Source organism: Eurytemora carolleeae, unplaced genomic scaffold (assembly GCF_000591075.1).
Source record: "Eurytemora carolleeae unplaced genomic scaffold, Eaff_2.0 scaffold620, whole genome shotgun sequence".
NCBI lineage: Eukaryota > Metazoa > Arthropoda > Copepoda > Calanoida > Temoridae > Eurytemora > Eurytemora carolleeae.
In genome coordinates this window covers 159,317-186,943 of record NW_019396554.1, presented here as the reverse complement: position 1 = coordinate 186,943, position 27,627 = coordinate 159,317, and the positions used below count along the sequence as shown (strand labels likewise).

General features: G+C 32.3%; 3 protein-coding genes across 5 annotated transcripts in view; 2 read left to right on the top strand and 1 right to left on the bottom strand.

The window, feature by feature from the left end:
• Positions 1-14,436, bottom strand: part of LOC111705399 (ubiquitin carboxyl-terminal hydrolase puf) — a 14,695-nt gene extending 259 nt beyond the window's left edge. Inside the window, exons 1-23 of the mRNA XM_023477930.1 lie at positions 14,364-14,436; positions 13,560-13,662; positions 12,903-13,000; positions 12,499-12,586; positions 12,161-12,273; positions 11,971-12,096; positions 11,589-11,723; positions 10,900-10,964; positions 10,054-10,134; positions 9,029-9,111; positions 8,225-8,384; positions 7,582-7,899; positions 5,287-5,407; positions 4,938-5,143; positions 4,479-4,710; positions 3,967-4,160; positions 3,469-3,662; positions 3,124-3,298; positions 2,478-2,583; positions 2,085-2,097; positions 1,654-1,760; positions 858-934; positions 46-161 (exon numbers count right to left, since the gene is read on the bottom strand). Of these exons, the coding sequence (XP_023333698.1) occupies positions 46-161; positions 858-934; positions 1,654-1,760; positions 2,085-2,097; positions 2,478-2,583; positions 3,124-3,298; positions 3,469-3,662; positions 3,967-4,160; positions 4,479-4,710; positions 4,938-5,143; positions 5,287-5,407; positions 7,582-7,899; positions 8,225-8,384; positions 9,029-9,111; positions 10,054-10,134; positions 10,900-10,964; positions 11,589-11,723; positions 11,971-12,096; positions 12,161-12,273; positions 12,499-12,586; positions 12,903-13,000; positions 13,560-13,662; positions 14,364-14,436 (2,984 nt within the window). The remainder of the gene's footprint in view (positions 1-45; positions 162-857; positions 935-1,653; positions 1,761-2,084; positions 2,098-2,477; positions 2,584-3,123; positions 3,299-3,468; positions 3,663-3,966; positions 4,161-4,478; positions 4,711-4,937; positions 5,144-5,286; positions 5,408-7,581; positions 7,900-8,224; positions 8,385-9,028; positions 9,112-10,053; positions 10,135-10,899; positions 10,965-11,588; positions 11,724-11,970; positions 12,097-12,160; positions 12,274-12,498; positions 12,587-12,902; positions 13,001-13,559; positions 13,663-14,363) is intronic.
• Positions 14,437-19,313: 4,877 nt separating this feature from the next.
• On the top strand, positions 19,314-25,292 carry LOC111705416 (papilin). 3 transcript variants are annotated; one of them, XM_023477957.1, is made up of 10 exons: positions 19,314-19,487; positions 19,768-20,272; positions 21,379-21,447; positions 21,657-21,727; positions 22,787-22,847; positions 23,197-23,264; positions 23,465-23,508; positions 23,688-23,723; positions 24,160-24,253; positions 25,173-25,292. In XM_023477957.1, the coding sequence occupies exons 1-10, from the start codon at positions 19,329-19,331 to the stop codon at positions 25,275-25,277; spliced, it is 1,212 nt and encodes a 403-aa protein (XP_023333725.1). In that variant the 5' UTR covers positions 19,314-19,328; the 3' UTR covers positions 25,278-25,292. The 3 variants fall into 3 exon arrangements, with proteins under 3 accessions (XP_023333725.1, XP_023333724.1, XP_023333727.1); XM_023477956.1 differs by having other exon boundaries at positions 19,765-20,272; XM_023477959.1 differs by lacking the exon at positions 25,173-25,292 and having other exon boundaries at positions 19,765-20,272; positions 23,688-23,727; positions 24,160-24,247.
• Positions 25,293-27,517: 2,225 nt separating this feature from the next.
• The window catches only part of LOC111705398 (papilin), a 14,363-nt gene continuing 14,253 nt past the window's right edge, over positions 27,518-27,627 (top strand). Inside the window, exon 1 of the mRNA XM_023477929.1 lies at positions 27,518-27,523. Within this exon, the coding sequence (XP_023333697.1) occupies positions 27,518-27,523 (6 nt within the window). The remainder of the gene's footprint in view (positions 27,524-27,627) is intronic.

Below are 27,627 nucleotides of genomic sequence, written 5' to 3'. Positions count from 1 at the left end.
ATAGATAGATAGATAGATAGATAGATAAGAAGATAGATAGATAACCTGAATGTATCTGGGGATAGACAGATAGAGAATATGACAGCTAGAAAGTGTAAACGGACTTGTATCTCCGTAGCTGGTGGATAAAATCCCTCCCTCCGAGGTCCTCGAGTATACACCTAGATTATGTACAGAATAAAATAAGAAAAAATTTACAGGAACCAAGTAGCTCCATAAAAGCTCAATACAAAAGTTAAATGAATTTGAGCCGCGTCTTAAATCGGATAAAAACCTGTTTGAATTGAGCGCCGGCTTAAATCTTGAAAAATTGAATTTAAATGAAACCAACCATATTTAAGCCGCGACTCAAATTCTTAAAATTTGGCCTCTGAACTCTTGTATGGAGTATCGATAATCTTGAACACTTGATCTCGATATCCAATGTTGGCACTCTTAAAGAGGATAAATGCGTTATCCCTAAATTAAAGCTATCCCTGCAGTGCAGGGTATGAACACCACGGGATATCGAAGAGGAATTGAACTAATCCGTAGGTCCGCAGGAGACAGAGATCAAGGCTTGATTACAAGCACTGTCTTCTGAAGACCGTGTATTCATATTTTTCAAATCAAATCAAATCAAATCATGCTTTTAGGGACGTCCTACACCCACACCCCAAAATTGAAGTGACTATACTAAATCAATAATGAAGTGAGGTCTTACGATTTGTATTTTTGATAATTTCCACTTGATTGTTTAATAAATTCTGCAAGGAGGTTTTGTAATCGAAGTTATTTTTACCATTAACATTAACGAAAACGTGCGAAATCAACAATCTACATCCGACGTTCAAAATTTAGTTTCCCAACAAATATACCTTTAAATTGTTGAAGAATAACTGAGACATATTGTGTGTTCTCTCAATATACATCGTCATCTCATGTGTATCCGAGCCTGACAATTAAAGGGACTGTAAACGTAACTTCACAACGGTACCCTTCAAACCTTGGTCTCATCATGAATATCTCATTCGTCCTTTTGATTATTATAAGAATATTGTCAGAAATTAAAAGGAATTATGATAGGAAAACAGGAATTATGATAGGAAAACAGGAATTATGATAGGAAAACAGGAATTATGATAGGAAAACAGGAATTATGATAGGAAAACGAGGATATCTTCCTTATTCCTAATCAGATGCAGATTTAAGGGTTACTGTTGTGAATCGAATACACCAATCTTTAAATTAAAAGAAAACTTGAAATTATGAATTGAATGATGAATTAAGAGAATAGATAGAAAGTAATTGATTGAATAATTGAAAGAATTAATAAATGAATTATTTCATAATATTAATGATTGATTGAACAGACAAATAAACAAATCAAATCAAATCAATGATTGAATGAATATTTAAATAAATGATTAAATAAAATAAAAAAATTCAACAAAGAAAATAAATGAGCATCTGAATTTAAATAATTAAAAGAAAAAACCCAAGATCAATTAATATTTGCAAATTGAAGAATGTAAAAAAAATAAAAATAAAAAAATACGTGAAAAAAGGATGATAAGATGAACAAATGAATTGATTGATGGATGAATGAAAGAATGAATGAATGAATAAATGAGTGAAAAAATAAAGAACTAATAAATGAATGAATGTTCCAACCTGGAAAGTTGTGGAATGATTGAATAAGTTTAGGAATAAGTTTCAGAGAAACCACAACAGATTTATTGTTCTCCAGATTCTTCAGACATCCCTCAATGAACACCATCCTAAATTATCAACATCATCAACTAAACTAACTTGATCAAATAGACTGAAATGGTCATTTAGTTCAGACAGACATGATCAAACAGACTATAATGATCATCCAGACTAACATGATCAACAATTCTAATCTAATCAACTAGAAAAATCTTATCAACAAATTGATCAACTAGACTAACATGATCACATATACTAACATGATCAACCAGACTAAAATGATCACCCAATACCATACTAACATGCTCAACAAGACTAACATGATTAACCAGGCTTTAAAGATCATCCAGACTAACATGATCAACCAGACTAAAGTGATCAACTAAACTAACATGATCAACCAGACTAAAGTGATCAAATAAACTAACATGATCAACTTAACTAATATGATCAACCAGACTAACATGATCAAATTAGACTAACATGATCAACCAGACTAACCTGATTAACAAGACAACCTTGATCAACAAGACTAACATGATCATCCAGACTGACATGTGTATTCAGACAAACCTGATCAACCAGACTAACATGATTAACCAGACTAACCTGATTAACCAGACTCCTGATCCACAAAACTAACCAGGCCTTGTCAACCAGACTAGCAATAGCATGAAAATTGACCNTAAATTTCTTCACATTAGAAGGAACTGATCGCTTCCTCAAACTCGTAAAGGGACTGAAAGCTTAATTTCAAAAGACCCTTCATGTAAAGATGGCAATGCCTGATTCACAACGGTTGTGCATCCTCTCTGAGTTAAGTCTGGACTGGTAGAGCTGGGCCATCTGTGCCAACTGCTGCTGCTGAAGAATTGATCCAAGCTGTTCAACCTACAGACATAATCAAGATTTATATAGGTGCTCTTCAAACCTATGTCTGATCAAGGGAAGAAGAGATATCCTTGACTTTCTCGCTGAAAATTGATTATTTCTGATTCTATCATATTACTCAATAAATGAATGATGACATGAAATTACAACCAAAGTCCCCTTAATTTAATTTGTTGAACATTTTTCACATTAAACAAGAAATTGTGGTTATTAAAACGAAAAAAAGGAATAATTCTTAAAAATGAAACTATTAGTTATTATTTTTAGACATTGTTATATTTATGTTAAATGCTGGGCTCGATCGAATTTGTTTTTTGAGTTCAATGTCGCTATTCCAAGGGATTCTGCTGTATATCCAGTACCTCTTGGGAAACATTGTCAGATATATATAATGATTTATTTTTTAAGAATTATCTACCCCAGATATGGTTCTGATTTAATAGGAGGAAATGAAAAATCTGACCTAATTTACTAATTACTGAGGAGAAATATTATTTTACAAGAAAATATCAGCAAATATCTACCCTACTGTTACCTTACCTGAGCAAGGCGAGCCAGTTCCTCTTCACAACTCTCATCTTCGTCTACAAAATCCTCCAGATTCTTCTCAGATTTAGCAGAGTTATGAGAACTTGTCTCAGGGTCCCTGTATCCTTGGATACCTCCCTCATCGTCATCACTACCCTCTCCACTAGTATCCACCTCGTTCTTATACCTGGATACACAAGATATATAGTTGAATGAATGAATAAATGAATAAATGAATAAATGAATAAATGAATAAATGAATAAATGAATAAATGAATAAATGAATAAATGAATAAATGAATAAATGAATACAAGAATGAATGAATGAATAAATAAATGAATAAATGAATGAGCTACCTGGAATCCTGTCTATAGTTCCTGACATATTGTGAAGCGTAAATGTCTGTAAGACGGTGTCCTCTATCCCTCCTTCCACCTACTCTATCCTTGCCACGCCCTCCTTCGCGGCCACGCCCTCCACTACGCTCCGCCTCTCTCCGCCCATCCTCCCCAGCCCCAACCAGATTCGCCAATTCATTCATTACAGCGCCCTGAACATACATATACATGTACTAGGTAAATTAATTTACTGTAAGTGTAATTTCAAGTGACCCTCCATGTAAAGATGGCAATGCCTGATTCACAACGGTACCCTTGAAAGTTTTGTATATATATATAATCTTAATATAATCTTTATAAACAATAGAACATGTTCTAAACAAATTCTAAGAAGATATATATTATATATAATATATATTTATATTTATGTAAATATACATCTCTCTCCATCTAATATAATACTAGATAGATAAATAGATAAAAAATAGATTGATTGTTGAATGAATAGATATCTACCTGTCCCCCGTCGTCCCAAGTAGTTCCCCAAGTCCCTGAACAGTTGACCGGAGGGGGTAGCTGCTCCGCTTCACTCAGTTTTCGAACTATCCTTGCCTTCTTAGCTCGTGGATCCCCCCGGGGCCCTGGACCAATTTCCCCCCGGCTGGGCCCTGGACCAGGATTTCCTCCCTCGCTGGAGAATTCAAACTCTCCTGAACAAAATATTAATCAAAGCTTTTTTAACGAAAATTTCAAATGCCAACCAAAATCAAATCATGATTTGATACTCCTGTATTAATGCTTTTGTTGTCAAAATATCGAAGTTTTGGTGGCCAAAATCCGTAAAATCTTATCAAAATTTGTATCCAAGAAAATTCAACATTTGAACCAAAATATTCTAAAAAATCCCTTTAATGAAGTTTAGACACTGCACGGTCCCTTTAGTTAAAAATTTGGCACTGCACTGTCCCTTTTCTTGCTATTGGACCTTGCACTGTTCATTTAATCAAAATTAGTCCACCACTCTGTACCTGATATTTTATCAGAAGGTTCGCGGGATCTTTTCAATGATATTTCCTTGTTAACAATATCTACGTCATTCTCCTCCTTCCCATCTTTATCTTTCTCAACCTTCTCCTCATTCTCTTTATCATCTTCTTTATCAGAATCCTTGGTATTCTCCAGGTTCTCTTCTTCTTCCTCTTCTTCAAGTATCTCATTGTCCTCAACATCATCCTCTTCCTCCTCATCTTCCAGGGATACCTATAAAAACAGATCAGATCAGATCAGAGCTGAAAATTTAATAATTGGATACCCTTAATAGCAATCGCATAATATGAATATCCACTGTGGACACTTTTGATTTCTGCTTCATATATATACAAAAAGACGCACAAGATGCAACTAATAACACTTTTTTTGACGAAACTTGTTTACTCAGATTTGTAGAGCAAGTTCAGCGGAAAATATTTTCTTTTAAAAGTTTTTACCTTTCTTTGTAGTTCCTGTTTATTCCCTGGCTTTATTCTGGTGATTCTGAAGGGACCAGACACCCGGCTGATGGGACTTCGAGACCGGCTTGTGGGACCTCGAGGCCGGTCCAAGGGACTTGAAGGTGGTTTGAGATGGACCCGGGACCGGGGAGGAGGGGAATCCAGGTCTACTGATTGATCCAGTTGATCATCATCGTCTACATCTAAACAATCAATCAATCAATCTACTGAGTTCCCCAATCAAAGTTTCAGACAAATCAGTAAAAGGGTTTCTGAGTTTTGATCGTACAAACAAACAAAGAAATAAACAGACAAACTGAGATTACTACTTTTTATATATAGATACCTGGATGGGTAGGTTTATGTCTAGGGGTTCTCCCTGAATCTGAATCTGGATCACTGGAGGATACAAGTTCATCATCATCTTCACTAAACTCATCTCCATCATCCAGCTCGTCAAGCTCATCCTGAACAAGTTCATTATAATCATCCAGCTCATCAAGCTCATCCTGAACAAGTACGTTATAATCAAGAAATTCATCAAGTTTATCCAGAACAAGTTCATTATAATCAAGAAGCTTGACATAAAATCAAATATTTGGTCATTAAAAAATAATACCAATAATTAATCAATAAATAAATCAATGAATCAATGAATCAATGAATGAATCAATCAATCAATCAATCAGTCAATCAATTAATCAGTCAATCAATCAATCAATCAATTAATCAGTCAATCAATCAATATACCAATCACCAATCAGTCCACCATCCAACCAACCAGTCCACCATCAAACCAATCACCATCCAACAAATCAGTCCATCATACAACCAATAAGTCCCTCATCCAACCAATTAGTCAACCATCCAACCAATAAGTCAACCATCCAACCAATTACTCCACCTTACAACCAACCAGTCCGCCAACAAACCAATCAGTCCACTATACATTCCAACCAATTAGTCCACAATTCAACCAATCATTCCACCATCAAACCATTCAGTCCACCATCAAACTAATCAGTCCATCATCAAACCAACCATCAGATCAATCATACAATCTATCTACCTATCTATCTGCCAATCGTCCAACCAATCAATTAATCATACATTTTATCTGTTCACCAATTTACAAATCAATCAATCATACACTATATCTATTCAACATCCAACCAATTAATCAATCATTCACTATATTTGTTCACCATGAAACCAATCAATCAATCATACACTATATCTGTCCACCATCCAACCAAATAATCAATCATTCACTACATCTGTCCACCATTCAACCATGATTAATCAACTATACACTATGTTCACCATCCTACCAATTAATCAATCATACATGTTATCTTACTATCCTACAAATCAATTAATCAGACACTGTATTAGTCCACCAATCAATCAATCATTTTTAATCCCAAATACCTCCCGTGCATCAGCACTATTTCAGCTTGTGCCGACTTCAAGGACAAATTGTCACCTGCTCGNAAACCGATTCTGAAACGTATCCACCCCCAAAGTAGGAGTTTTGAACGTCGAATTTGCGCTCAAGCACAGGATTTACAGATCTTTAAAAAGTTTGATATGTCTCAAATAAATCCGAAAGAAGTTTTCCACAACACTGTATACTTAGTTCAACTATCTTACATACATAGCCGGTCACTCCCTTTAAGTCAAAATCAAAATCAAAAGATTCAATCAATCAATCTTCAATCAATCATGCAGGTTCTAGATCATAGGGTAAATCAGGTAATGCAAAGTAAAGTACAACCAAATTATCCATGTTCTAAATCAAAGGGGAAACCAGATCGTGCACCTTAAAAGATCAATCAAATGATCAAATATGAATCAATCATTCGATCAATTAAAGTTAAATTTAATTCTCAAGAATCTTGATAGGGGAAATCAAGTCTTGAACCTTATTAATTAAATATTAAATCAAAATCATAGCGATAAATCATCCAGGTTTTAGATCAAAGGGTCAATCAGATTATACATCTAAACAGATTAATTTTTCAATTACAAATCAATTTATCAATTGCAAAATCATTTTATCAATTTCCGATCATTAATGAATCATAAACCAATCATTAAATCAATTAAAAAATAACTCATATTATCCAGGTTCCCTATAAAATACACCTTAACAGATCAATCAATCAATTACAAAAATAAACTTTTCTCCATTATTAAATCAATCATTTTTTCAGTTACGTTTCAATCAAATTATCGAAGTTCAGAAAGAGGGTATTACCATATTGTGTATCTAGGTCATTTGATTTATTTTTTGATCGCAAATCAATTAATCAATTACAGATCAATCAAATAACTACAAATCACCAGTTAATAACCAACCTGTTTACTACAATGCTTGAGCTGGGCTGCCTGCCATATTGCTTCAATGTGTACGTTGGTTAGTCTTGCTTCCATGGCAAGAAAATTCAGGATTACATGAGACTGCTTTATAACCTAGAGATAGGTAGATAGATAGGTATGTAGATATAGATAGATAGTTATATATATATAATATATATATATATATAAATCACCAATCAATCAATCATTTTTAATCCCAAATACCTCCCGTGCATCAGCACTATTTCAGCTTGTGCCGACTTCAAGGACAAATTGTCACCTGCTCGTCGTCTAATTCTGCTAGTTCTTGAATATCCATATCTTCACTGCTCTCTGTACAACTACGCTTCCTCTGGTTCTCTATAAACCGTCGGTCCTGGTCAGATCCTGTACTGTCCCGACTGCTCCGTCTACCGGACTGCAGGAACCGGCGACCCTGGTCGGATCCAATACTGTCTCGACTGCTCCGCCTGCCCGACTGTAGGAACCTACGCTGAGTTTCTGATCCTGTACTGGCTCGACTACCCCGCCGTCCTGGTTGGGTGTCTGGTAGTAGAGGAAATACACTGCCCTTGGACCAGATAAACTTCTGTACAACCTGTACATAAAATATAATATAATCCATAACATGGTCCTCCATCCATTTTTTTATTAGCCCCTTAAGCCATTTATTTTCTTTAATTCTTAAAATGTGTTGCCACTCCACGATAACATTCTCGTCGTAATAGACAAGGTTTTGAGGATAACGATTTTTTAAACAACTATACATCATAGGTACAGTGTACAGTGTACACTGTACACTGTACAAACTTATTGCATTTCTTTTATTTCCTGCAGATTTTGAATTGATCCACTCATACTTTTTTTCAAAAAAAAGTTTCGCGGATTTTAAAATTAATCTCGGGTCTCGTTTCTAGTGTTACCTGAGCAAGGTATATTGTCTGCTCTGTGTGCTCCTTCAAGGGCAGGGTCTTGAGGAGGGTGAGCAGGTGGAGCACAGGTCCAGCCTCAAGGTTCTTGATCAGGGGGGAGATCAGATCGTGCACCTTAACAAATCGATTAATTATTGAAGGGAGTGACCGGCTATGTAAGGTATCCCCCCCCCTCAATATAAGATTGATTGATTGATTGTAAAGAATAATATTCCTGTCTAGAATCCAGTCAGCTAGCTGTGTACCAAGCTGGTCAACCTCTGGTCCTGCCTCTGTACTACACACATCATTGTAGATCGAGATATGAGCGTTCACTGATCAATCATTATCAATCAATTTTAGAAATCTCTTCCGATTAGGGGGAGTGCTGATGGGTGGGATTGCCTGGAGCAAGGAACAACCCCAGCGATTCTCTTTAAATAAAAAAATAAATTAAGTTCCATCATTTTCTTTATTTAGTTTGTTTGTGTATTTAATATTTGAACTATGCAAGATAAGATCTGCAAAAAGTTCCAATTATTGGCTGATATTGTTTATTAACAGAGTGATTGATTGATCAAAGAATTAATTGATTTGAAGATTGATTTGTCAATTAATCAATTAATTGACTGATTGATTAATTGATTTAATAATTGATTGTTTGATCAAATAGATGAATGATTGATTTTTTCATTCACAGATTACTTGATTAATTACATTATCAATTAATCAAATTATTTGTTAATTAATAAATTGATCAATTGATCGAAAAATTGATTGATTGATTGATTTCCTTGATTGATCCCCGCTAGACGCATGGTAAGTGTAGGAGAGGAGAAATATTTAAAGGCCAGCTCTAAACCCTCTTTATCCAGAACAGGGGGAGAATCTATGTTGTCCTAAATACAAAAAAATGTAATTTTAAAAAAAATTTCAAAAATTCTTAAGGAATTTAAAATTATAAAGAATACAAATTTCTTTATTCATTGAACCCAGCTTTTCCTAAAACCTAAACTTTAACCTAGTCCCATTAAAATCTTTAAACCAACCTAAGAGAATCCTAGACTCTAGTGGTTATAACGTTGGAAAATGGAAAGTGAGCCTTTTCAAAATTTGGCTAACTTGCCCCAAATTTTGAAAAAAAAATTTTAAAAAAAGACGAATAGAGATAACTACTTTTTAAATTTAATGAATTTAAAAAAACCTAAATAATTTTCATTATTTTAGTTTGGAGAAAGAAATATTTCAAACAATTTCTAACACTCTACTCCTACCCTAGGCCTAGGGTGCCTCTAAAAAATCCTGATTTTTGAAACATTTTGAAGCATTAGGGCAAAACTTACTTTTACTACGAAATTTGAGTAGTTTAAGATTATTTTCTCTAAATGGCAAAGTCATTATTCAATTTCTCGGACATTTTGGGTCTTTTTGCTAAATTATAAGATCATATTGGAAACCAATTAGGATAATTAAAACTTGGTAATTAGATGTTTTTTACAAATTCAACCGTCTGTGAGCTCTGAGGGTATGAAAGTAGAAATCTTTTTTAAAACAGTACTAACAGTAACAAAGAACGTTTAGACAATTCAGAAATCACTTTTCGTGTTTGAGCTTTAAAAATTATGTCTCACGTCTGATGTTAAATCACGTTTTACAAGATTTTGTGAATTTTTAAGTATTTATGTTGTCAAATTTTTATAAGAGATGAAAACTTTCTTTTTTATGCATTCAGTCTCCTCCCTGAGAGACTCAACTTTTTTTTCAGTGATTTAAGTTTTACCAAAATGATTCTTTAAAAATGTAACGTAATTCAAGAATTTTTTTTTTAAATCATCGCAAACCTTATTACAGGACCAAAGAAAGTCTGCCATGGCTCTGCTATGCTGCTGCCTGAGTTCCAAGTCAGATAATTTACACAGATACTAATGGACAAAACATTCAATATATAACAAGCTCAATCTTTAAATGGGACTGTAAGCGTTATATCAAGTGACCCTCCATGCAAAGATAACAATGCCTATTTTAAAAGGTACTCTGTTCTCGGTTGATATGCTGCTTTTTTTTATTTAGGGACTTTAAGCTTAATTCTAAGTGACCCTCCCTGCAAAGATGAAAGTTGGCAATGCCCGATTTACAACGGTGCCGTTAAACGCTGTGTCTGAACAAGTATGAATGATATATCCATGTTTTTGCTTCTTTTCATCTGCGCATTTCTTGCTAATATGAAGAAACGGAGAAATTATTAAAATTAAACACTTTTCGAGTCAGTAAAACACAACGGTATACTCTACATGTTTAGAAAGGTGAAGGTTACTTACAGTCCCTTTAAGGCTGAATCTCAATCCTAAACAAACGTTAACTTACGAACGGAAAAAAGTTTTTAGTAAAAACGAACTGCTTCTTGATGATCCAGTCCTTTCCGTTAATTCAATAAATAATTTAACATCAACTGGCGAGTTTTTTCTTCTTCTTCAGGCTAATTTTGAGCGAAAAATTCATTTCCCTTTCAAATCTGATATTTAGTGAAACTTACAAGATCCTAAAATACTGGCAGAAGAAAACAATTTTAACGTGGGGGTATGATTTTTGAAGAAATATATTCCCCTGTACGTGGTTCAACAATGTCGAGGTAGTTGAACTACTTAATTATGATTAAATGTGTGTCCCTGAAGAGCAGCTGCACGAACCGGACTAAACAGCTGAGACAATGCTCGAGGGTTCAACCACAGCTTCAAGTTACACAAAATAGAAACTGAAACACAAAACCATTAATAATAATAATAATAATAATAATATTGTTCATCCGGGACTTCTTGGATTTCTCCTGTCCAGTAGATGTGCCCAAAGTCGGTAACCCGGACCAAAATTGTAAAGTAGGAAGATAATTTAGATAATCTATAAGTGTCTTTCATAATGTTACAAGGCAAATAGTTTGAGTACTAGCTGGCTAAAAAAATATCTCATAAGAAGTTAAATGGGTGTTCAGTGTTCACTGCACAATTGCTGTCTCATGCTAATTTGGATCATTAATCATAACTTAGTTCATCAAGTCGGCTTTCTATTCTACAATTTTCTGGCTCTTACTGTATCTCTGTTGGTTTCTTTCTGTAGGTCGGTCCAATTTTTCCGATAAACATCAAACCGGCTGAATCGATCAGGCCAAAATTTTGTGTGGGACCCCCGTGAAGGTTTATGGATGCTCAAAATTAAAACAATTTGTGTCCAAATATTATAGATTTTCATAATATTTTGAAAATCCACGAAAAAATGTTACTAAATCCGCGAATTTTTTGTTTGTTTTTGTTTTACATTAAACAAAAAGAAGATGCTCACAGATAGAGCGGAGCGCCCTAAAAGCCTATTAGACATCAAATACCTAGTCCATGAGCAAATGAATGAGGGAGAACTGCTGGTGGAAGATTAAGTATATTTGTCATCGCCAGTAGTCCACCAGTCCTACAGAACTTGGCAACATTCTGCAGAAGAACCAACGGAATATCGGCAATATCTCCTAAACAATATAAAACATTAAAAAATGAATCAATCATCATAAAGTTATTAAATTGATAGTGTAGGTTCCTCGTAGCTATTCGAATTGTTTATTTATATCATTTCCTCCAAGTTAAGGATTTTTCCTCCATTGTTTTTATCTTTTTTATTCATGGTTTCTAACTTTATTACAAAAATATTAAACCTGCAACCGTCTAGGAATACTGCTGGACTAGTGACCTCTGCATGATTAATATTAAACCTCTGACCTGCAACATCAAGGAATACTGCTAGACTAGTGACCTCTACATGATTAATATTAAACCTCTGATCTGCAACATCAAGGAATACTGCTAGACTAGTGACCTCTACATTATCTATATGAAACCTCTGACCTGCAACCGTCTAGGAATACTGCTAGACTAGTGGCCTCTACATGATTAATATTAAACCTCTGACCTGCAACATCAAGGAATACTGCTAGACTAGTGGCCTCTGCATGGTTAAGATCCTCAAGTCTGGATCCTGCCTGTTTAGCTGCTAGATACAGGGGGAACTGTAGCATGAACATCCTAAATACCTTTCATTATTAGATAAACATTAATAAACTGATCCAACTTCTGCCAGAATATCTAAATTTTCTCAATCTCTTTAATTAAAAACCTTTAAATCCAAAGTTTTAAGTTTGTTAGTATTTTAAAAGGAAGGACTGCACACTAAGTTCCAGGTTAATAAATGTAAAGGGGGGATAATCAGGAAAAATTGTACCCCTGCAAAAGGGGATACATGTGTAGTACCTGGAGAGATAGGTTACGAGTATCTCCGCCTCCTCAATATATCCCTGGACAGGATCAGGGGGGCGGGGCTCAACCTCTCCATCTCCTTCTATAATAGAATGTATATATTTATCCATGGAGAGGATCAGAGGAGCAAACCTAAGTTGAAATTAGGTTTCTCTAGGATATCTTCGTTTTCAGATTGGTTGCGTATTTGCTGAATATGATGTAATGTTTAAACCTACTATGTCTATACAAAATTGTATAAAAATGAATTTTCATAAAAATTTGACAGAGTTTTATATAAATTTCTCGAGACAGGAACATCAGCTATAACTTTCATGGGTCGCGATAAGAGCTGAAGTGATTAGTTGTCAGTCTATACCCCCTTTCATTTTTCCTTTACAGTCCCTTTAAGTAAATACCTGGCAGTAGAAGTGCTGGAAGCTGCTTAAGCCGAACCAGCGCTAGTTTAGTAATTGTCTGAACTAGGGTCGAGAACCTTTCAATGTTCTTCACATCCCTGCGTAGACAAGTCAATCAATCAACCAACCAACCACAGTCAATCAATCAATCATCATCAATCAATCAATTAAACGTTTAAATAATATCATAAAAAAATAAAATAATTTGTTCATTTATTTATAACCTTTATTTTAAACTTCTTAAATACTCTTCATAATAATTAAGAGTATGAAAAAAATCAAATAAGCATTCAATTTATCAATCAAATTTCCTTAACTTCTATATATTACTTTTGGATAAATTGTTAAGTAACGATCTTTGTCTGATCAAGTATACATGAGATGTTAATGTTTAAATTTCAAAAACTTATCATTTTCAATTGTGGTTTCTCTACAAAAGTGACTGCGCATGTAAACATGTAAGAATTATCAAAGTTAAAAACTTTTAAACCTAAAACACGACAATATCTTTCACATAATTTATCAAATAAAGGTTTCAAGGGTACCGTTGTGAATCAGATATTGCTATCTTTGCATCTGAGGGTCATTCAAAATTACGCTTACAGTTTCTTTAAGCAATCAATCAATAAATCCATATTTAAAGTAAACCGAGCAAACCTGAATATACACATGCACTGTTTCTGATGCCAGGTATTGATAAAGTTTAATGAAATGTTGACATCTTGTCCTGTTAACTCTATCTCCCCCTCACCCTCATTATCTAAACATTTAAAGTATATAAAAATCTCGTCCAGTTATTTTTTAATGATTATTGACCATTGCTTAGGACCCGGATCCGCAACGTTTTGGCTTCCTGGATCCGGGTCCGCAAAAATGCGAATCCACGGCTAAAATATTAACCAAAAAATGTTAAAAAAAGAGAGTTCATAAAAAATTTCTTTATATCTGAATCGTTAATCAAATTCTAGCATTAAACTAAACAAAAAATCAGCAAATCTTTAATACATGTTAATGACCTGGATCCGGATCCAATAAATGGATCCTTGACTCTGTTTTTTTAACAAACACCAACAACCAATGATACAAAACAATATTTTCATTGTTCAATGCATCTCTCGATACATTCTTTAGTATAATATGTATTTTGAATAATGTATCATAGGCGTACACAGGAGGCTACAGGGGCTCAGCCGCCCCGCCCCCTGGATCAGTAAAATGTATGGTTTCTAGGGGGTTTTCAGCCCCCCCCCCACTTGGAAATTCCTGTGTACACCACTGATATGAATGTATCGAAGGGAAGGTTTAAAGACGTTAAAATCAACTAAAAATAAGACAAATCTGTAAATTTTAAAGTATCATTTCAATTTGTTCTAAGAAAAAACAAAAGATTTCATCACAGTAAACAAAATATCATCTGAACTGATTCTGCTTTAAAATTATTAATTTATTTGATCAAAATACCTGAATTTGTAGTTTCAGCAGAACGTTCAATCCTTAACAGTAGAAGCTGGAAATCTGAACAATTGTCACACATTTTACTGAAAAAAACAGTTTTGTGTAAATATGGAATTTTATTCTTTCCAATCTTTAATCCAATCCAATTCAGTCTATTCGAGTAATTTCCTTAACCAGTGTGGTTCCATACCTCACCAAACTACAGAGAACAGTTGATGTTGAACTAAAGGTTGAAGCTGAGAAGAGGAACAAGGATATGAGTCTGGGAGAGGAAGGTTGTGGGTATGAAGGGAGAAAAAAAGCAAAAATCATGAAGATTGAAGAAACAGTCAGTGCACAAAATTCAAAAGCTACTAGTTCACACAATGTTAGTTCAAATTATTTAAAAACTATATTAAAATTCAAACATATATTTCTTTTGACTAATTTTGTTGCTTGCATCTTTTGTCATCAACATTTGTAAAATAGATGTAATAAGACGTCCCATAGAGTTGTCATTGAACACTACTAATTAAATTTCTTTGTTCCGTCAAAATACTAGATATTTCGTCACCTTTCTTCTTCCTTTAGATCAATACTATTCTTATTCTTAAATGTCTTTAATTCACATTTTTCCAATTGACAATATAAACAACGAAAAAAACAACGATATTTGCAGACGTTTCTGCAATTTCTTTGATGCAATTACGATGCATTGCGAATTTATCCAGTTTATTTTAATGNTTGTTACCAAAATTTTATACTTTTCCTGAATCAACTTAGTTAAGTGAAATATATTTATTCCTGAAAAAAAAATGAATTATCAAAAGGCTGGTTATATGATTTCTTTAAAATTTGCAGGTTTATAAAATTGTAGATTATGAGAGTGAATAATGAATATACATCTAACATCATTCCTAACAAAACAAATTTAAACTATACCATTAATATTTGTAATATGTAATATATTTATGTTTATTAAATGTTTGTGAATAAATCTTTAATTATAATAATTATACCTGTTACAAGACTGTCAAAATAGAACTTCTATTTATCAAAAAATCGAGAATTTACTAGGGCTTCCAGCGAAAAAAGGAAAATCATTTTACGAAAACTTCGCATCGTTTCACGAAAAATGCGAACATTTCGCGAAAAAATACTGAATTTAAACAAAAAAGAATTTCGCTTCATTTATTTTCGCAAAAAAAGCGAAATTTCGCGAAAAAGTTTGCGAAGTACGAAATCCTAGAATTTACTGACATTGATTTTAATGAAACATCAATTTACTCCAAAAATTTTGAAACATTATATTTACCAAAATGTTTGTATTAAATTTCTTACATAACAATTCTCTTTAAAAATCACAAATATTTTAAAATTCTAACTAAAAATTGCATTTTTCTGCAGTTAAGGTTTCGTGAATATATTGACACTGAAAAATTAGTTGGCATAAAATTTACGAAAAATACGTATTTTTAGGTTTGCATCAAACTTTCCAAATCTAAAAAATACAATTTTTTAAGTTAAGATTAAACCAAAAATACGTAAAAATATGTAAAATAAAAACCTATAAACTGTGAAAAAAATTTTGGTATGAAATTTACGAAAATATACATATTTTTAGGTTTGAGCATACAAATTTTGACATAAATATACAAAAAAAAATACGTATACCTATATAGAGGCTTTGATATTTTTAGGTTTTTGGGTTAGTAGGGAGAATTTGGAACACTAGTGTTGCAATTAATATTAAATGTGAATTATAGGTATTAAATGTGAATTATAGGTATTAAATGTGAATTAAAGGTATTTAATTTTAAAACATATTAAAAACTTTATTCGGCTTCCAAGGAATTTAATTGGATAAACAGGAAATGCTACTCATACAATTTGTAAATCTTGTAATCTACTTTGAAAGTTATAACAAATCAAAAATTGTATGTTTAAAGCTTGGGTCCACTATTTCTTTTTTTCCCCTTCTTTCCAGAGATGGCTTATGGGGGGGAGGGGGAACGCCCCCCCCCCTGGAAAATATCATAAGTCGCGATCCTGCTCCATTTTTCTTTGTTTTCTAAATTACTTTGTGTAACACATTAGTTATTTGTTAATTTCCCAAAATAAAAAGTATTTAAAACTCAGGAGGGCCAGCCAATCAATAAAAATGGTTAGGTTGTAGCCCTGGTTAGGAATCATTTATTAAGAAATTTAAAAATTTAGAAATGTAACATATTATTATTGTGATTTTAGCCGAAATACATATCTATCTATATTTAAACCCTAAAGAAGCCAAACATCGAAAGAATTAATCAAATGTCGTATTCTTCACTGTCTGAATGATTATATGGAGCTCTTTGAAACTATTCCTGCATACTGCATAGTCATGGCTATTTATTTATTTTCGCAAATAGTGAGGTTTACTGAGATTTGACGACATTTGATAAATTCTTACGATGTATGGTTCATTTAGGGTTNCAGGTATAGAGTGAACTAGTGTACAGTGAGAACCAGAAAACTGTAGAATAGGAAGACGACATTAAAGCAATGCTGATGTGCATTTGATGTTTTTACGAAGCAAATAGCTTTATTAGTAATGTATTAAATCCCCTATTAAGTGGAATGGGTCTGTTTACACTGCACAATTACTGTGCCTCACGTTTTTTGGACTATTTAAAGTCCAAAAGTCGACTTCCTATTCCAGAGTGTTCTAGTTCTCACTGTACTCTATCTAAAATTCTAAATCTTCACAAACGATTACGATTGAAATACTAGAGATTACACATTACGTTTCAAAATTCTCCACGTGTTTTTAATTCTCCTCATCTAAGGATTTTCGGGAAAAAACATTAAATTATTTTTGTCAAAAAGTTTAAATTTTTATTATGAGTTTACAAAAATCTACAAAAAAAATATTGATTAAAATGATGAAGAGAACTATATATATCTCTGAGCTGTTGCAGATTTGTTTTCAAGACAAGAAAGAATTTAATCTTTTCAAGATTTCAAGGTTTTGTGAAAGTTGCAGAAACGGAAGCACTCTGTGATGTGTTTAGTCTGAAGTTGGCCGGCCCAGCTACAGGGTGTCCCACATTATATTAGATCGGGTATAACTCTAAATTGAAAATTAATCATTTAAAAAGAATTACAAGGCTAATTTAAAAATTTTCTTGCAAAAAAATACCAGGAATTATGTGCGTATTTTGGCGTTAAAGCTTGGAGATGATCCAATATGATATGGGATGGGACGCTCTTTATACTGTAGCTGGAGCAGTTTAGTGCTTATATTTACGCACACTAGTGATATTCCTTTACTTGGCTTGTTTTTCAGTTGTTTTTACCTAAATGTTTTATTAAAAACGAAATATTAGAAATTTTATAAATTTTTGTTTTGAAAATTTTGTTTTTACATGGACGTACAAATATCATATTATAGAAACTGGTTTTTATCAAAACAATAACAATGAGATCGTAATGGTTAGAACTTTTAATATCAGAGTTTGTGACAAAGACTCAAATCCTTTCACGTTTTAATTTCAAGAGTTAAAGTTACACTAATATATACAGGGTGTCCCACATCATAGTAGATCGTGTATAACTCTAAATTGATATTTAACGGACTAATCAGAAAATTAATCATTTAAAAAAAAAATACAAGGCTAATTAAAAAATTTTCTCGTAAAATAGATACCATACCAGGAATTATGTGTGCGTATTTTGGCATTAAAGCTTGGAGATGATCCAATATGATATGGGACGCTCTTTATAGCTCGAGCAGTTTAGTGCTTATATATACGCATACTAGTGATATTCCTTTACTTGGTTTGTTTTTCAGTTGTTTCAGCCTAAATGTTTTATTAAAAACAAAATATTAGAAATTTTATAAATTTTTGTTTGGAACAAGTTTTGTTTTTACATGGTTGTACAAATATCATATTAGGAACTGGTTTTATCTAAACAATAACAATGAGATCGTAATGGTTAGAACTTTGCTGGGAGCTGGGAAGAGTATGGATCACTCGTTTGTTTACAAAAGTTTTAATGATTTATCTTAAAATGTAAATAAACACTATCCCCTCCACCTTTAGTTTGTATACCTTGCTCATATTCAATACAATATCCGTGTTTAAAAATACTGCAATACACTTCAGTGTTTAATAGTACTACAATATCCAGTATTTAAAAATGCAACAATATAACCAGTGTTTAAGAAAACTACAATATATCCAGTGTTTAAAAATATTACACTATATTCAGTGTTTGATAATACTACAAGATATCCAGTGTTTGATTATACTACAATATATCCAGTGTTTAATAATACTACAATATATCCAGTATTTTATAATACTACAATATATCCAGTGCCTAATAATACTACAATATCCAGTGTTTAATAATTCTACAATATATCCAGTATTTAATAATACTACAATATCCAGTATTTAATAATACTACAATATACAGTGTTTAATAATACTACAATATATCCAGTGTTTAATAATACTACAATATATCCAGTGTCTAATAAGACCACAATATATCCAGTGTTTAATAATACTACAATATATCCAGTGTTTAATAATACTACAGTATATCCAGTGTTTAATAATACTACAATATATCCAGTATTTAATAACACTACAATATATCCAGTGTTTAATAATACTACAATATATCCAGTATTTAATAATACTACAATATATCCAGTGTTTAATAATACTACAATATATCCAGTGTTTAATAATACTAAAATATATCAAGTATTTAATAATACTACAATATATCCAGTGTTTAATAATACTGAAATATATCCAGTATTAAATAATACTACAATATATCCAGTATTTAATAAGACTACAATATATCCAGTGTTTAATAATACTAAAATATATCCATTGTGGATATCAATCATTGATCTTGATATCCATTATTCTAAAGTTTTCAGCTATGGTCATATTAAATACTTTTGAAAATATTTAAGATGAACAGTGAAATATGAAAATGAAGCTGATTTGTATTCTCGTATTTCTCAGCTGTTTTTCCTTCCTCTTTGGGCAAGAGAGTGAGCTTGGATTTTATTATGATGATTACTCAGCTCAGCTGGAGGATACATTTGGGAATAAAACAGCTTCAAATAGTACCACCTGGGCAGGGGTATTTAGTTTTATAATATTTTAAGAAAAGGTTTTGGAAATTTTTGGTTTATGAAATTATTTTTTGAAATTCCTGGTTTTGATCTGAAATATTTTCTATAGTGGAAAAATTTCTGGATCATTTTGAATATTTCATTTTATAAAATTACACAGCTGAATACATGCATTTTATTAAGTAAGATTGATCAATTTTAAAAATAAAAACTATTTAGGAGGCTTCTTTAATTGAAAATATTTTGTTAGAAATTTGAATGTAAAATATTTACCCCTGCCACAAGAAGAATACAAATGACAATGATAAAGATTTGTTTGTGAATGCTGATGATGAAAGTGACCGCATAGTGCCAAAAGAGGAGAATCCAGAAAATAATAATGAAGCCATTCATGAAGAAATTAGTGATAAAGTAAGTGAAGATACGGAAAGTGACTCTGAGATTAGTTCAAAAGATGTCAATAAAGAACTAGATGGTGTTAATGATGCTCTGAGTGATGCCAATAATGATAGGAATGATCAAAATGATGATCTAAATGATCCCAATGATGAAGTGAGTGGCACCACTGAGGCAGTGAGTGATACTAATGATGAAGTGAGTGGTGCCAATGATGAATCCAATGATGCCAATGATGAACTAAATGATGCAAAATATGAACTGGAGGGTGATAATGACAAGCTTGAAGAAGTAAAAGATAAACATGAAAATGATGAAGATAACCTTTCTCAAACTTCTAATGATAATGATGTCAATGAAGATGATTCTAGCTATCCAGATGATAATGGAAATTCAGGTAAAATAAAAAAGGCACAGTGAAGCTTTTATTATAATTCAAGTAAAAAGTATCTTACCAAAAGCATTTCTAAGATGACTTTTCCCCAATGGAATTTTTCCGAAGTTGCCCTTTTGGAAATTGTGATGAAAAAGACTGTGGATCATATTTCAAGTGAATGGCAATTACTTCACATTTTCCCCAAATATCTTACAACTCTTGTCAAGTGGGGGTTTAAAAGTAAGACCAAAAAAACAATTATTTCCTGCGAGTCCAAGAAATAAAAAGATGAAACAGCTTGTAAACAAAGTTTTCAACCATTTTAAGTGTTCCAACAGAAAAAGAGATATATATCTGTTATTCTTAATCAGTTAATGATTTAAATGGTATCGTATCTCTGGAAATTATGCCTACATTAACTTTGAGGAATTGTCTTTTATTTAATTATCATAATATCTAAATGATAAATGTTTCTTCTAAAATGTAGGGCTGGGCAAAGTTCAATTAACAAAAGGGAGATTTTTGAAAATTAACAGAGGAGTCGCTAGTTATTTAAAAAGCGGTCTACCTGAAAAACAAACACATTTAAACAGTTTTAACTAGTTCTATTAACAAATGGCTAGAAAAAACCATAACATATCAAGCCCTACTTAAAAGTATTACATTCTATTATTCTGTAGATAGTATTACTTACTGGTTTTATCTTTTACATAAGTTTAAGATGTCTTCAACGTTTTCCATAACCTTTTTCCTGAAAATTCCAGAACAATTGTTCCTTAAACCGGAATTTTCCGGAACCCTATTCCGTAACGTTCCGTAATTCCAGAACAAAGTCCAGGAAATTTCCAGTTTACGGGGAAAAAATCGTTCCGGAAATCGTTCTGGAATTCCGGATTTCCGGAACCTTTTCCATAATGGAAATGGAAAAAATTTCTGGATCATTTCCATATGTAAACCGTAACCCGGAATTCCGGTGGAAACCCTAGTCAATAGTTATTTAGCTAAAAAACCGTTTACCTGAAAAACAAACACATTTAAACAGTTTTAACTAGTTCTATTAACGAATGGCTAGAAAAAAACCAAAAAAATGTCAACCCCTACTTAAAAGTATTTAATGAATTCAATAGGTTGTCAGATATCTGAGTATGGGTGCTGTCAAGATGATAAACATCCAGCCCATGGACCTAATTTCTTAGGTATTAAAATTTTAAAATTATTCAATCCTCTTTTTTGTTCACCAACAAATTTTTAGGCTTTTTATTAATTCAAAAATGTATAAAATTGTTTTAACAGAATGGCAGGATTTAAGCAGTATTACATCTCTTAAGTTTTATCATTATGCCCTCAAGATTGGGGGCAGAATGATCTACTCTCCATTATATTTAATATATTTTTATCTGAAAAGGATGCTGTTCCTACAGTGAGCATGGTTGCTGCCCTGACTATCTTTCTGATGCAGAAGGACCTTTTTTCCAGGTAAATTTTTTTCTTTCAAGTGAATAAATATTTTCAGGATTTTTTTATTAAATTCAAAATAGTTTAATTACCTTGAAAATAAGGACTTTTTTCATGATAGCAGCTTTATATTTAAAATAGTAATGTCTGTTTGTTTGCTTTGTTTTGATTTTTGATCATAACTTATGAACCTCCAGACTGATTTATCTTATCCTGATTTAACAATTTTAAGTTGAGTGGCTTGACTTTTATACCTATACAAAGGCACTTTCTTTAAGGCATTTTCCCAATGGCTACTTCCCAAGTAACAATTTCCCAAGTGGCAACTTCCCAAATTTTAAATTTCCAAGTGGAAACTTCCCTAGGGTTTGGTTTGGCCCTCTGAGGCAAAGCAGGATGCAATGGGGCCGAGCGCTGTGACTAGAATGGGCTAGGGGGTCGAACACTGCGNATTATTTTTTTTCATTTTCAAACTACAGTCACTTCCAAGACAAAAACTTAAGCAAGTCTTAAAGAAAAAAAAGAGGCAATTTAAAGATTTTTAAAGTTGAATTTCTTGCTAAATATTTTTTTTTTTATCAAGATTTTACAAAAAAATCTTATACTTTTATAGTATCTGCTAACTACCATACATACCTATGTTAATAAAAAATTCACCTATTTTTTAGCAAAAAAAGGCATTTTATACGTTCACGAATTGTTATCCCCCTGGAGAGTACCTAACATTGGTAACACAAAGCATTAAACCTTACAATTCATAGATCACATCAAAATTTAAGTGACATTACTGCTACAGCTTTGTGACCTTTTAGCTCCTCTAGTCTTAATTTTACGCACAAATATGAGAAAAGCAAATTTATTTGATTACATGTTAAATTTCAAAACATTTTTCAACGGCATTTTTATGAGAGGAGTTACATGTAAGATTTACATCTTACATGCATTTTACTTGAGTTAAACATGAGATGGATAGAGATAAATTATGACAGATATACAGGAGATTAGATATTGTAAGAGTGTTGAAAAAGCTGAAAAATTTACCACCCACCTTTTTAGCCAATTTGAAAAATCTCTTTTTAGGGTTGTGATTGTAAATCCTCCCAGTACGGTTGCTGCCCAGATCGTCTTACACCTTCTAAAGGTAAATTCAAATAAAGTTTCAAAAGTTCTAAAATAATATTTGGCATATTTTGAAAAGTTATTACATTACAATTGTATGATTCAACACTTTCGAAAAATTTAGTGTCAGAATGTTTTTTTTGTTGATCTTAACAGTTAATTTTTGTAAAAAAAACATACATTTGGTGGATAAATGGACCTGTAAGATCTACAAAACTGTGAAAAAGGGAAACAATATTTAAGAATGCAGTCTTATTAGTAAAGTATTTGACGTTGTTTCAAAGTAAATAAGTGAAATTTACAATTTTTTAGTTCATTGGACTAGTCCTTTAAGTAAACAATTTTAACGTATTAATCTTATTTTTTTACAGGACCTGACAAGTTGGGCTGTGGATGTCAATATACTGAATATGGTTGCTGTGAAGACCAGAAAACAGAGGTTTTAATCCTTTTTATAAAAGATATTTAATTTTTCATCCAAATTTTCTGTTGACATGTCTATGAACGCTTTGTTGATTTTTCATATTTATGATCTGAACCATCCTTTTGAAAATTTACCATTTAAAAACCAATGAGTGAAAATAACCCCATTAAAAAATTTACTTTATTTTAAATTGAAAAAATTTAAAAAAATTTTAGGCCACAGGGCCTGGCTTGGAAGGTTGCAGCTGTGAAACCTTCAGGTTAGAAAACATTGTATTTAAATACTGCTTTAAATCTTTTAAATAAAAGGAGGGTCCTTTACGATCATGTTTTAAAAATAAGATAAAAGGGACTGTTGAAAAAGGTAATTAGATAAATTGTAGGGTCACTTGAAGAGAAAAGACATCCATTTTCCATGATTTTAATTATTTAATTTTAGAAATGGCTGTTGTCCTGATGGTGTCACGCCTGCCCAGTAGGTTGCTAACTCATTAAAAGATTTTTTTTACAATTAATTGCTTATCAATTATTAAAATTGAATAATATTACATGTAAAGCATAGCATAACAATATATATGTGTGTATTGTGATGGGCATTCCATTGGTTTGTTTTTGGCTTGTTTTTTACTATATTTTCTCCAAAGGAATTGAGTTTTTGCCACAAACTCTGATTTTCTAATTCATAGATCAAAATATCTAAGGTAAACAATGTTGGGTTACAAAGATATTGGGATTAGAAAATCAGAGTTTGTGGCAAAGGCTCAACTCCTTAATATTTTACCATTGATTAATTGATGATGTCTTTCTTATAAATGTCCACATTCTTTATGCTTTTTGTCCATCTCACCTAAAATGTTCAAAGGGAGAGGATGATAATTCCTTTTACATTTGAGTTAGCTTGTATGGTTCAGAGGCCCAAACTTGGAGGGATGTGAATATTGTGACAGATTACCCTATGGCTGTTGTCAGGATGAGTTGACCCCAGCAGATGGTCCAGGACTCCAGGTCATTTTTTTATCCAGTTAAAATGACTGTAGACGTAATTTTAAGTGTCGAATTACATTAAAAGAGCAGCCAGTCACAGTCCCTTGAAATATTTTTCTAAGAAAATAGTAGGAAAATATCTTTTTGCCTTACTAAAATTTCTAATTTATATTTCATTATAGTCTCAGTAGAAGTATATTTCCATTTACTGTTATAGCGCCAATATAAGGATTCATAACTAATTTGATAATGAGATAGATAGAAGGATAGATGATACCGCCATTCAATTTCTATTGGTTCAGAATAGACAACAAACACATGACTGAACCCTGATTGGATCAATCGCTAATGGACTCGGCATACTAGAGTGAATTGTGGGGTTCTCTATCGGATTTTGTGCAGCAAAGACAAAGATTATAAAGGAAATACGTTCTTGCCTAAAGCTTTGATTTTTAAACCCTTTATCTTTGCAACATGTTTTAGATCTTTGATATTTTAAACTATAAATTCTGGTAAATCAAATTATAGTCTGAGTTTGAAATATCAAAGGCTTACACCATCAACTTGCAATGATATAGGGATTAGAAAATTTTAGTTTGCGGTGAGAACATTTATTTAATAGTGTATGTCTTAACTCCTCGTGTTTAGACATCTTTAAAAATAAATTTCATAAAACTGCTTTTATACAGGGTTACCCACAAAGGATAAATAATCAGAGATGATTATACGAAATTTACATTAAATTCATAATTCTCTGCACTGCAACTATAAACTTCTTTTTTTCTTTGTCAATCATAAAACAAAACATTTAAAAAACACATTCAAGGCAGAAGACTTAATCTAAACTAGGGATTGTCGTATTTCGTCTTTACAGTCTCATCCTTTGTGGGTAGCACTGTACTTTCCTTCTTTTTCAATGAATTTGCAATTCTATTTAAAGGGATGTGGATGTGAATCTTCTAAGTACGGATGTTGTATGGATGGATCTTTTGCAACTGGTAAGAATATGTTACACCTAGGGCTGGAGATGTTCCTACTTTTTTAATCATTCCGTTCCTTCCCGTGAAAGAACGATCAGTCCTCAGGAACAACGCCTAGCCCTAGTTTCACCTGGGACTGGACTTAATATAGTTGGGCTAGTTTGTTAGGTAAAATAAAACTATCGTTTTTTCAAGTTGGTTTTACAATTTGAAATTTGTTATCGTTTGTTTTATTTCTCTGAACGACCAAAGTTGTTTATCCATCGTTCGTTGCCAAAAAGATGCCCATGTTTAAAAATATTTATTAAATTTCGTTCCTGTAATGATTAAAAACTATTGAGTCTTTTGTTATCCTTTTGACACTGAATTGTTAATCTCAAATTCAAATTCAATTCAAAAGATGTTAAAGGGACTGTAAACGCAATTTCAAGGGACCCTCGATTAATAGAGTGGCATGTCTGATTCTCAACGATACCCTTATGTACAAGACCGGCTATGTAAGGTAGTTGAACTGAGTATTATTTAATAGTGTCGACAAAAAATGTAAACAAAACTCTACAGTAAACTAATTAGTTGTTTAGGAACCGGTTTAGAAAATAAAAATTAATCTTTTCATCGAAAATAGGTAATCTTGTTTAATTATTAGTTTCTATTTTCGCATTATTCTGGTTTCTCATTATTCACAAAGATTTTCTGCAGATTTTCAGGAATTATTATTGAAAAGACGAAATTTGAAGAATTTAAAGAAATCAGCGAATAAATTCAGAGAAAATAAGAAATTAAATATAATGATGAAAACGAAGTAATTGATTTTAGCATTGATTTATTGACAAATTTTTTTTGAGAAATATGTTCCCAACCATCTAATTAGATTACTGTATGATTTTTACTTTATTTTTCGTCGTCGTTACTTAGTAATTTTAAAAAAACCGATTCTGAAAACGTATCCACCCCCAAAGTAGGAGTTTTGAACGTCGAATTTGCGCTCCAACTCACGATTTTCAGATCTTTAAAAAGTTTTATATGTCCCAAATGAATCCTAAAGAAGCTTTCCACAACACTGTATACTCAGTTCAACTACCTTACAGAGCCGGTCATTCCCTTTAAAAGCTCAGTCTGATCAAGAATCAATGAGACATTCATTTTCTGTTTCTCCATAAAAGTGACTTAAAGGGACAGTAAAGGAAAAATGAAAGGGGGTATAGGCTGAAAGCTAATCACTTTAGATCTTGATCTCGACCCATGAAAGTCATATCTGATGTGCCTGTCTCGAGAAATTGATATAAAACTGTGTCAAATCTATACGAAAATTAATATATATAAAATTTTGTATAAAAGTAGTAGGTTTAAACAGATCATATTCAGCAAATAAGCAACCAATCTGAAAACGATTATATCCCAGTGAAAGCTAATTGTAATTTAGGTTTACTTTTATATTTGTTGTTTCTATTTTCAATAGATTTCATTCATAATATTATTTTTACGTCCGTATTACTTGACCAGAAATTCCACCAATGGCAGTGCAGTAAAGTGGTCACGTGATACAGGCGGAGACACGTGACCAGTATACTGCTCTGCCATTGGTGATAGTTCTGGTCACGTGATTTAAGTTTAAGATTTTCTAAATTTTACATATATGAACTTTCGTATAATTTTAACACAGTTTTATATCAATTTCTCGAGACAGGAACATCAGATAAAACTTTCATGGGTCGCGATCAAGAGCTAAAGTGATTAGCTTTCAGCCTATACCCCCTTTCATTTTTCCTTTACTGTCCCTTTAAGCTAGACATCATTAATCACACATTGATCAGATTAATGCTTATATGGATTTTGCCATGGAGGGTCACTTGAAATAACGCCGACAGTACCTTTAATCTTTGCTCAAAATGAGTTTAAAAATGTCTCAGAGGTTCCTGTTATGAATATCAAGAGAAGTGGTATTACAACATGGATTATGGTAATTTCTATCTTTTTTTATTTTAAATTTTCAGCTTCTGTATTTCCTAAAAGTAAAAACTTTTTGAAAGTTTTGGTTTCATTTATTGTTCAAATTGTGAATTTTTTCCAGGATTAAAAATGTAGCATGATTAATGATGAAAGGGTGCCAATATATAAGTTAATCTAAACGCTCGTAAAGCAATTAAATCAACATCAACAGAAGAAGGTTTAAAACTTTTATTTGTACAAGAATGAATTAAACCATTAGTACATGATTTTGACATTTCACCCTCAAAACATTTTTAAAATATGTACATAGATACATATGTTAATATGTACATTGTACATAGATACATATGTTAATATGCATGTAACCTTTAATCGCAAAACTGATAAAAGAAAAAACATTGGAAGTTTATGAATACACTGGGAAACACAATCAGAGGCGCAAATAGGACTTTTGCTAGGGGGTGG